Genomic DNA, 12,131 nt, shown 5'->3' on the forward strand with positions numbered 1-12,131 from the left:
TCCATTTTGACTTCCATGAGGAAGATGAACCCAAATTGGTTCTAGTGGAACCTTTCTTTTTCAATTGTCGTTCCACTTTCATGGCCATGTGAACCATGTCTTCCAACTCAACATAGTGCTGCAAGTCAACCACATTAGCAATATCTTGATTTAACCCATGTAAAAATCTTGCCATAGTGGCCTCTCGTTCTTCTTCAATGTTGGCTCGAATCATGATTATTTCCATCTCCTTGTGGTAATCTTCCACACTTCTAGAACCTTGTGTAAGACTTTGAAGCCTTTGGTGCAGCTCCCTATAATAATGACTAGGAACAAATCTCCTCCTCATAATGGCCTTCATCTCCTCCCAAGTGTTTATAGGCCTTTCACGATTTCGTCTCCTACTCAAAACAAGTTGATCCCACCAAATAATAGCATAATCAGTAAATTCAACAGCAGCTAGTTTTACCTTTTTCTCCTCAGAGTAGTTGTGGCAATCAAATACTAGCTCCACCTTTTTCTCCCACTCTAAATAAGCTTCCGGATCATGTTTACCTTGAAAAGAAGGAATTTTCAGTTTTATACTCCCCAAATCACGATCTATATGTCTTGCCCTTCTATTATCTCTTCCACGCATGTCAACAGTGGCCTGGTCATCAAAATCATCTACGTCATCGCCATCTTCTTCTCCCATGACAGCACGCCCTTGATTACCTCTTACATTAGGAGCTATTGGTTGTTGCCCCCTTTGTAGATTGGCTATGGCAGTGTCTTGCCTCTCCAATTTGTCACGGATCTCTCCAAACATCAGATTCATGTGCTCAAATTGTTGTTGCATGGCTTTGAGCATGATTGATTGGTCTATAGCTTCTTGATCTTTTGACATATTTGTGATCTAAAAAAAAAAAATTGTTAGCAAAAAGACCTCACAACACTCCCTCACGTATTTCACTCAATTTTGATGTCACTTAACTCTCGTGTTTAACACACAAATTGCCTTTTACCACACTTAATTCTCTCTTTCAGTTCTTTATTGAACTAAATAAACAAAATCAAGAAAAAAAAAAACCAAGTGGCACACCAAATATGACAATCCAGCACACTAACAAAGAAAAGAAATTAAGAGGACACAAAGAATGAAAAGGAAATTGAAGAAAGGAAAGCAAGCAAGCAAAGCAACACAATTGATATGTGTAAACTATGAAAGTAGAAATACTTGACTCTTTTTTTGTAATCTTTTTTTTTTTGTACGTTTTTTTTTTCTTTTTTTTTTTTTTTGATAATCAACATTCAAACCTGATTAGAAACTAGCTCTGATACCAAATGATACGAATCCCACAATGAAACTTTCAATCCTACAATTAATTTGTAGTTTCAACTTCCCAAGAAAGTTCTAAACAGATTTATGGCAAACAAAAACCTTGACCCAATGCTTAAGAAAACATGAACCAAAGGTATAGAGAAGGGTATTGATGCCACACTCAAGAAAAAGATGAGAAGGTGAGTGATAAGTCTAAATTTGGAACACCACAAGAATGTAAATTCTTGATAAGTTCACTAGTTCTCAAAAGAACCAAAGAAAGATAATCTTTCAAATTCAAAATAACATTTAATCTCCTTACATACCAAGGTTGCTGAATTTAAATAGGCTAAAAGGAACCCAAGATCCTAAAAATACAAATGGAAACATTGGAACAACCCTCCAAGTAAGTTTGTCAAAAGATGTTTCAAAAGTCTTCACCAACCCACCATGATCAATGCTATCTTTGACAAACTTAATGCTAGCCTACTATAATTAATGCTATCATTGACAAACTTGAAACAAAACAAACAAATAAGTTGAAAAACAAAGGATTCGTTGAAAATCCCAAGTCTGAACAAGCTGTAAAGAATTGGTCATAACTCCTTCTAGAGAACTCCAAATCCAGCTTCGTAAAATTTATTGGAAAGCTAACTTAATTATCTTTCCAACGGTATATAGCTTGCATTTTAATTCTGGCTCAATCAATACAGTTTTTATTCCGAATTTGACCTTTCTGCATTTGATACAACTTGTGTATTTGGCTGCCCAATGACTTGAATAATGCCCACAATGCCTTGTCTTCTCTTCAAGCCCAATTCATGATGTCTTGCATCTTGAATTGCATTTTCAATCCATATTTTCTCAATTAATCCATTTAAAGCAGCTTGCATCTTTTTGGCTCTTGCTCTTGTAATTGGGCCTCCATGAATGTGCAAAGGATCACTTGAAGTTTTAATGGTCCCTTTGTGGTTCTCATCAAGATGGAAGATCAGCAAATGTGAACCATGGACCATTTGACGATTTTTGACTTGTTGGACCGGTCTGGGCTTGGGCTGGAGGGGGTTGGTGTGTGGCAGAGAATTCATGCATGTCGTCGTCAACTTCTAAAGGAATATCAACATATGGTTCTGTGTGAGAGGTTTGGCCATGATCAGGTGGATCAGGTTGGGCCATCAAGATTCTGGTGATATCAGCATAGGACTTTTCAGAGTCACTAGTGGATACTGAAGATTCTATGTCAGACTCAGTATGGCTGTTTGAAATGGCTAGATTTAAATCAGAAGTTTGAGCAGAAGTTTGATCATCGGGAGTAGATGATGGATCGACGGTGTGGGCACTATACTGGTGCATGGGTTCTTTGTCTTTGGATTGAGTTTGAGGTTGGGATTGAGGTGGTAGTGGAGGTGCGGGCGGTGGGGATTGTTGTCCAAGAATGGACATGGATGGCTGAGGAATTTTGATGGGGCGTGGTTGAGGTTTAGGCTTTGGGTTAGGTTTAGGTGGTAGTGGTAAGGGATTGTCTCTGAAAAGGGTATGAGTCATGCCAAATAACTTGGAAGGGTCATACTGTTTGATGGGGGAAAGCATAGAGGCAAATGGATCATAAGTTGGACCTATGGAAGGGATAGGAGACAATGTGGTAAAAAGGGTAGGTCTTTGTTTTTCAGATTCAATCTGATCAAACTCAGCTTTTAAGCGTCTGATTTCCCTTTTTTTTTGGTCAAATTCTGGGCCATAGTATCTTTGAGCAAGCATGGTTTGTAACTTTGAATCTAGTTGAGTAATTATGGATTGAAGATTGAGGTGGATCTGCTGCATCTGGGCAGTAATGGAGTCAACTTTCGTCTCAATCTGTTAAGTTCGTAACTGATTTTCTCAACTTTTGAATTAATATGCAACAAAGTATCATTCTGTGCTCTGGCATTTTGGGTTTGCCAGTTAAGGACTGATTCAAAAGGTTTGGGAGGGTCTAGGTGGCCAATGGAGGTAATGGCTGAAGGGATAAAAGGTTTGGATATCACATGTCGTTGGGAATCTGTGTGAGTGTCTAATGGAGGAAAGGAGGAAGAGTAGTCTGAAGAGGTAAAAGAAAACATCATACAAGCTATTGGCTGTACGATAGGTGTGGAGTGTGGGATGGGGGATGGAATCTCAAGTTTGCAATGCTTTGCAATCCATTGGAGTTCTGTTTTGTAGATGGGTAATGGAGCTGGTGGAGGTGGAGGATCTCTTGGGGATTTGGGTGCACAGTGTTGACATGAGACTGGAGGTTTTTTCTTTTTGGGTCTCTTTTTAGTGGCATAATCATCGTCCTCTTCCCAATCATCCCAGCAGGGACAATTTGGGTCACACATGTCGGAGCCTGGGACATCCCATAGGAAATATCCATTTTGCTTTACTGGATAAACAAGGTATCCGTCAAAATTGAACCCTATAATGGGCAGATTTTCCTAAGCTGTCTGAATAGCTGTGATCATTGAAGAATAGGTAAAGGAGAGCCGAGGGGGCTCTTGGGGAGCACTCGGAGGTGGTTTAAAAGTCATTCGGACTGTTCCATCTTGTCCTCTTTCAAACATGCTTTCAGATGTCTGAATTAGAGCTGTATTGGTATGGAACTGCTCATAATTGGAGATCCATTTAAGAGGCATAAGCTTGATAAGCTCATGACGGGGAAGTTGTCATGGGATCTGGATAATTGTGGAAATTTGGTTAGATTCTGCTAACACCATGAGGGTGTCAGAGTGGTGTTCTAGAGTGGGTAGATCTAAGGCATGATTTTGAAGCCTATAGACTAGTTGGTGGTGTAAAGTGGCTATTTTGGTGGAAGAAATTTGTTCTGCACCTTGAATTTGAACTTAAACTTTCAAGGTTGTGGGCAAATTGGTGTCTTGAAGAGAAAGGTTGAAATTTGGATAAAAGGTGAGTAAAACACTTCCTGCATGAAGAGTTGTGAGGACAGTGCCTATAACAGCATCTTAGTACTGTTTAAACTAGGTATCAAGCATAGCAATTCGAGCTGTGACCGGTAACCCTTTTCTCCCATGAAGCGTAAGGATTAATCCGATGCCTCCAAGATGGAGATGAGTGTAACCTTCTCTTTTCCAAGTGGAAATTAACTCTGAAGGTATTTCCAGAGTGACATATTGCTCAGCAGAGGTTGCTTGAAGAGCACATTGATCCAAGCGAGAAGACTGGATATATTCTTTAGGTTGAGGCCGTTTAGTAGATATGAGAGTACGGATACTTCAGGTAAAGGAACTGGGGCGTTTGTACAGCTGATAAGGGCTGATGAGAGGGTATGATGACTTACTGATTTGGGCTGATTCAGGGATGTAGGAATATTCTACAAGGTTTTCAATCTTATTGGCGGTATGAGAAGTGCAGGATTAGAGCAAAGAAAGAGTAGAAGAAAGAGTAACATGATTGGAAGGAGTGGAAGATGAAGTGAAAGCCATGAATGAGAAAGTCTCTCTGCTCCTGAAGATCTAGAGAGTAAAACAGAAGAAAGACGTAAATCATACCATTTTGGTAATGAAAAACTGAAGTTTAGAAAATGTAAAATTTTTAAGGACGAGTATGGCTCTGATACCAAAATAGGCACAGTAGTAAAACCTAAAACGTTTCTTTTAAGGTCATATAACCCAAAACAGACTTTCCTTAGTCTTTAAAACAGGGTACCAAACCATTTAAGAAATCATCATAAGTTTTCTGATGCACAGGATCCTTACTGGAAGGCAAGTGCAAAGCATACTTCCTTAAAGTTTCAAAATCAACAAATTTAATTCTTTATTCCTTTGCTTTCTCTAGATCTTTATTTACAGAGAGAGAAGAGAGTTTAGAAATTCATAGTTTTATGGAAACATAGGAGAGTTTTTTTTTTCCTCAAAAACTTCTATTTTACAAATGAATGGAGAATTCTTTATATAGGAGAATTCTCGGAGAAGATAGGACAGGACCCCTATCTTTTACAAAAGCAAAAGTAAAAGACACATCATGACAATGTTAATGATTACAAAGGACAAAGTGTGCTTTAATAATTAAAGCATGACTTTGACAAAAGCAAAAGCTTAAAGTAAAAGCAAACCTTAATAATTATACAGGACAAAACCATAAAGTAGAACATAATTATTATAACAAGACAAACTACTTTATGGAGAGCGGAGATTCATGTAGTCATCTTCAGATGAGCTGTCTGTTTCATCTGGGTCAGTGTCACGGTTGTATTTTGGGAAAAAGGTTTTGGAGAGCTTTGGATGCTTACAGTGGGGACCACGGCAAGGTGGATAAGGGCAATCTCTTCGGTATCCCGGCTTGGGGGGTGATGACTGGGACTTGGGGCTTGGCATCTGAGTGGCCTTGTCAACTTTGGGGGGTTGGGATGATGATCCTGGTTCATACATCCGGTTGTGGTAACTGTTGGAGATGTTGGCTTAGAGGAAGGAATTCTTCCCATGGGTCTTGGGAGTCTTGGTAAAGGAAGTCAGTGTAGTCTGGTTTTTCTTCTTTGATGATGATTCTTGTGGACTTTGGTTTGGATAAGGCTGATGGAGTGGGAGATATCCCGGTGTGGTGGAGTTTGGTGGTTCAATTGACAAAGGTAGTTGTGCAGGTTGGATTGGAGTTCATTGTCAATGACAGCTGGGTGAGGTGCGGTAAACCATTCATATACTTGGTCTTGAGTCCAAAAGAGATTTGTGTCTGGATGTTGGAAGTATGGCTTGTGAATGATAAATACTGATGTAAATAATTCTGCTTCAGAGGCAGGCATACGTTCAAGATTGTAAATCTTTGACCGTTGTTGTAGCTTCTTTCTCCACCATGGTATTGGGGAGAACCATTTAAGTAATGTCTAGGTAAGAGAGGTGGCTTTGTCTGGATTAAGGAGATTGTTCAAAGTGGGAGTGATTTGTAGGACTAGCTTGGTGGCATAAAGAACAGTTAGGCATCAGATGTACCATAACTCATCTTCAGTGATTTCACTGGACGGAGCGAGGGTTAAACCTGTAAGGAACAAATTTTCTGGGTGGAAGGTGGAAAATGGAAATGAGTTTGCCAAAAGGTAGGCTTTCATGAAGAAGCAGAAAACAGCTTTCTTTGCAAACTCTTGGATAGCAAAGACAGAAGAGAAAGTTTTGTCAAGGGGAAAAGTTTTCTTGGTGAGAGCTTCTGGTGGAAGTGATGTGGCCATGGAGATAATCGGAAATTGGTAGGTTGTAGAAATCAAGGTTAGAGAGTGTTCTGGTTTTGAGAGTCTAGATAGCATATCAGGGATGAGGTTTTGGGACCCCTTTATATACTTAACCGAAAAATCGTATTTGAAAAACCAATCTTTTAATCGGAGTAACATCTTTTCTGGGACAGCTTTACCTTTGAAATTGAGAATATTGAGGAAGGCTGAACTGTCCAATCGGATGAGAAAATGATGTCCAATAAGATGATACTCAAATTTTTTGATGCCATTCTTTACCTCTAAGATTTCTTTGAATACGCTATGGTAATGCTTCTGTGTGTCAGAAAATTGTTCGCTAGCGTAAGCGATAAAGTATTCTTTGCTGTTGAGTTCTTCGAGGAGGATGGCACCCCATGACTCATCACTTGCGTTTGTCTGCAATATGCGCTTTCCATCAGTAATTAACTTTAAGGGAGGCGGATTTTGCGCAATTTGCTTGAGGGTAGTGACAGCAGTTGTGTGGTCAACATTCCACTATGGGGGCTTTTTTTTCAATAAAGCCGAGAGTTGGTGAGTATAGCGGTCCACATGCGGGATGAAGTCTCTGATGTAATTGATAATGCCAAGAAACTGTTGAACTTGCTTTTTGGAAAAGTGCTGATCTGGAAAGTGAAGCAACTCTTGGGCAATGTGCTTTCCTGGCTGATAATGGCCGTCTGTTATGATCATACCAAGGAATTCAATGTTATCCATGGCAATGGTGCTTTTCTTGGCAGATAGCATGATTCCATGACTTTGGATAATATCATAGAATTGAGTTAACAGCTGGTGATGTTCATCATGTGATCCTGAAATTATAGCCAATAAGATGCAATTCAAATTTTGAATTCCATATTTCATAGCTAGGATTTCTTTGTAGATCACATGGTAGTGTTTTTCTGACTCCTTGAATTGTTCATTGGCGTGAGCATAGTAAGATTCTTTGCCATCATGTTTTTCCAAAAGGATGGCTCCCCAGTATTCATCACTTGCATCAGTCTGAAGAATCCTCTAACCGTCAGTGGGGATTCTCAATGGAGGAGTGATGAGATTAAGGATAAAGCTATCACAAGCACATGGGATGAGGCATATTCAGATCCTATTCAAGTTCTCGTCGGACCCGTTACAAGATCTCGAGCAAAGAAATTCAAAGAAGTACTTAATGGACTGATTCAACCAACTTGGGCTCAATCACATTTGTGGAGGCCCATTGAAGGAATCGCACATGATAAATGCATGATTCAGGCTTTTAAAGTTTCCAAATACTCACTTCCATGAAATAGGGAGTTGGCTTAAACATTATGGTGGGAAAATATATTATTTTCCTTTTTCAGATACTTTCTCATTTCTTGAGGAGGCTATTAGGGAATCAAATCAGTTATTTCTATTTTAATCGCCTAGTTTCCATTTAATTGATGTAAGCCATTTAAAACAATTAGGATCCTGATTTAGTTTAAATTCTTTCTTATTTACTTAGATTAGGATTCTGATTTGATTTAGATTCTTTCCTATTAGGGAAGATTTAGATTCAGATTTCATTTTTTGGTTAGGATTTATTTCCAAAAATTCTTGTAATGAACCCTATATAAAGTACTCATATTCAATAAACATGAAAAAGGTTTTTGATGCAATTGGTGAGAGAGTTAATTCTTTTTTGTTCTTTACGAACTCTTTGAACTTATCGGATTTCTGTGGCGTTCAAATTCTTGACTTATCAATCAGACCTTCCATAGCTGATTGTGGCGTCTTCACATACCAAGGTTCATGCTTTCAATAAGCATTGGGTCGAGGTTCCATTCCATTCCTGGTTTAGATTCGATCTTGGGAACTAAATTAATTAGGGTTACGTCAGTTCTTGACGGGGTTCGTATCAAGGAGGATGCTGAGCAATCTGCTTGAGATGTTGGACAACAGTAGTCTGAGGGGGGGCCCCATGGTGGGGCTGATTTTTTTAGCATCCTTGAAAGTTGGCTGGTATGAACAGCTACATGTGGAAAGAATTCCCAAAGGTAATTGATGATACCTAGGAATTGCTGAATCTGCTTTTTTGACAAATGTTCATCTGGAAAATTAATGAGTTCCTGGGCTATGTGTGGACCAGGACTATAGTATCAATCTTTTAGAGTCATGCTAAGAAAGGTAACAGAGTCTTGGCCTAGGATACTCTTTTTGTCAGACAATATTATGCCATATGTTTCCATTATATTTAGGAAATGGGAAAGTAGTTGTTGGTGTAAATCATGATCTTTGGAGAATAATAGCACGTCATCTATATAGATAAGTTTGTGATGAATGATAGGTTCAAAGATCTTAATCATGGCCTTTTGGAAAAGTGAGGGGGCTACCTTAAGGCCAAATGTCACTACTTTCCATTGGTAGTGGACATTTGGAATGCAAAAAGTTGTTTTAGGTCTATCATCAGGGTGGATTCCTAATTGCCAGAAACCTGCCTTAAGGTCAAATTTTGAGGAGACCTTAGCATTTTGGATATGAACAAATAAGGATTGGATTTTTGGCAAGGGGAACTTATCATCTCTAAGAAAATAATTGAGAGGCAGGCAATCAATAACAAGACGTTTTTTTCCTCTAACTATTTCAGATCTTTTTTCCACATAAAAAGCTTGACAAGCCCATTCTGAACCTGTGGGCTCAATAAGGCCTTGCTTTAACAACTAAGAACATTCTTCTTGGGCTAGTTTCAGGTCGGACGGAGTCATTCCTGGATGGGTAGCTTTGGTTGGGTTGATGTGTTCGTTAAGCTTGAAAGGAAGCTTAATAAAGAAGCTTTCATTTTTCCATAGAGGGGCAAGATGAGGAAATTGACTGACTTTCTAGACAGTGAAAAAGAAAATGGGATTTGAGAGGATCATATGAAAGAGGAGAGCTTGAGATAGAGAACAATCTCAAGGTATCCGTATAAGGTTGAAACATCTGCTTATAACGGATTCCAGAAGCTGTGATATGGAGTTTTTTAACTATGTGAAGAATATTAAACCCGATTAAAAGATCTTTGTCAGGAAGGTTGGATCTAATAAGTTTTATCCAAAGAACACATCCTGGAAAGAATTGAATACCAATGGGTTTTTTGGTAATCAGATTTGTATGAAACAGTTCTCCATTAGCTGCCTTGAAATATTATGTATGCTTTTCCCAGAAATGGGATGGGAGAATTGAAGGATTAAGCATACTTTTTGAGCTCCAGTATCAACAAATCCTATGATAGGAACTGGTTTACCAAATTTTTTGGGAAGAAGGTTGACTGCTAACTGGTAGATTTTCCCCAAAGAGAGGTTGGTTATGTCCAACTTATGGATTGTAAACTGTCTTTGAAGCTCTGGCTGTATTTCTTTAGGAAGAGATGCTATGAAGACATGCTTTAATGAAGGATCATTAAAGCCGTTGAGTTTATAATACATTGTAAACATTCTCTTATAGTGAGAATCCAGGTCTTTTATCTAGAGAGAACAACACTTAATTAGATGAAATTCCCTTCTTGTTTGTTCATTAGCCAATGTGGCTTCTCCAAGGAACTAGTCATATATAAGCCTAAGAACTTGGGGAATTTCGGCTTGAATTAACTGGAGTTACCTGTATTGGCCTAGACTTTCAAACCAATCTCTTAAAGATCTCGTAAAATGAGAACTGAACTCCTTAAGGACAATTTGGGGTGTTGCTCCAGTCTGAGCATTTGAACATCCATCTAGGCAGAAAATTCTTGAAACCTAGCTCGCCATATCTTTCTTGGAATGTCATCAAAAGTAAACCATGGGCCATTGGAGGGTTTAGAAGGAGAATTTTCTTAATGGGGTGTAGGAATGGTATCAGAATCTGCTTCCTCAACTATAGGTGATTGAGGAGGTAATGAGGAAGAAGGATCATTGGATCCTGTTGATGGTTGGACCATAAAGAAGCTTAGAGACATCAGCTAGCTCTTTTTCAGAGTCTAAAGAAGTAAATGAGTCATCATCTGTGGAGGTTTCTTCTGTTTGAGAAAAAGAATTTTCTTCTGATTATGAAAGGTGGGGTAGAATCTGGGATGAATATTGGTGTATAGGTTCTTTATTCTTCTGGGTTGGTTGGGATTCTTAAGACAATTTTGGAGAGAGTGCTAGATCTAGAACTATTGGAGTTGGATGATAGGCTGGAGGTGATTAGTTCTTAGTGGGTCTAGAGCATGGCTTAGGTGGAGCAGGAGTTGGAGTATGTTTGAGATGAGACAAGCCAAAGAATTTGGCATAGTCTACAGGTTACCTAGAGGTAGAGGGTGTATAAAAAGGTTGGTATGTGGTGAAGATTGGAGCATGTACAGTAGGAGATTTTGCAAACAAAGAGGGTTGTTTGTCTGCATCAATCCTAGCAAGTTCAGCTTTTAATTGCCTAATCTCTGCTTCCTTTTGATTGAATTCTGGACCCTAATATTTGTTTTGGATCATGGATCGAAGATCTGAATCAAGTTGTGTAACTCGATTTTGCATGTTAAGATGCATATGTTCAAGCTGATATGTGATCTTGTCTACCTTTGTATCTGTCTGCTTGACTTGAAATGCCACTTGTTCAATTTTCTCGTCAAGAGATTTGAAAGTTGAGTTCTAAGCCCTGGCATTTTGAGTTTGCCAGTTTAGTACAGCTTTAAAAGGTTTTGGTTCTTCAAGTTGGCCATTTGGTGTAACAGGAGAGTGGAGAAAAGGTTTGGTAGTGACCTTTATTTGTAGATCAATTTGTTTTTCTAGAGGAGGGAACTGCTCTTGGTAAGAAATCTTTGGAATCTAATAATACATTGGAGAGCCACTCTATGACTATTTGGAACAATTCAAAATGTTATGTGCTAGCTGTCCTCACCATTAGATAAGTAATTGCCTCTTTATTCAAAATTTTTATGAGGGTCTAATGCCTCTGGAAAAGAGTATGATTGATGCCGCTTGTGGAGGAGCACTCATAGAGAAGACACTAGAAGTAGCTCGGAATCTCATTTGCCAATATGGCTGCTAATTTACAACAGTTTAATACTAGGAATGATACACTAGCACTATCTAAGCGAGTCAATAAGTTATATACTTCTTCCCTAGAATAACTAGTTTCAAATCTTACTTCTTTAGTGCAAAAATTGGCTTTAGGGCAATAGTGAGACTGTGTGGCATATGTTCCATGGTCGGACATGTAACTGATATGTGCCCTACTCTGTAAGAAAGTTCACACGAGCAGGACAACGCAGTTGATGGTTTCCTAGGCCAATCAAGGCAAAGGCATTATCCCAACTCTAATTTTCTTAATGAAGGGAAGAAGGATCATCCTAATCTTAAGTATGGGAACCAACTACAGGTCATTCCTAAAATGGCACCATTTCGACCACCTTGCAAGTTCAATAGGTTCCACCTCCTCCAAATCAAGGTACGTCTCTGGAAGATCTTGTAAAAGCTCTTGCTACTAACTGTATGCAGTTCTAACAGACTACCTAGACACAACTCCAACACTTGAAGAGTCAAATTGACCAACTGGTTACATTTATGAGTAGGATAGAGGCTAGAACTTTAGGCAAGTTGCCTTCTCAACCTGAAATTAATCCTAAAGAAAATGCTAGTACTATATCTCTTAAGAGCAGAAAGCAATTGGAACCATCATTAGCCAAGCCATCAAGAGTGT

General features: G+C 38.9%; 1 protein-coding gene across 1 annotated transcript; it reads right to left on the bottom strand.

The window, feature by feature from the left end:
- Positions 1-2,257: 2,257 nt before the first annotated feature.
- On the bottom strand, positions 2,258-3,037 carry LOC107178763 (pollen-specific leucine-rich repeat extensin-like protein 1). Its single transcript, XM_015534353.1, has one exon. It carries the CDS (start codon positions 3,035-3,037, stop codon positions 2,258-2,260), a length of 780 nt encoding a protein of 259 aa, XP_015389839.1.
- Between the last annotated feature and the right edge of the window lie 9,094 nt (positions 3,038-12,131).

This window comes from Citrus sinensis, chromosome 2 (genome assembly GCF_022201045.2).
Source record: "Citrus sinensis cultivar Valencia sweet orange chromosome 2, DVS_A1.0, whole genome shotgun sequence".
Lineage (NCBI taxonomy): Eukaryota > Viridiplantae > Streptophyta > Magnoliopsida > Sapindales > Rutaceae > Citrus > Citrus sinensis.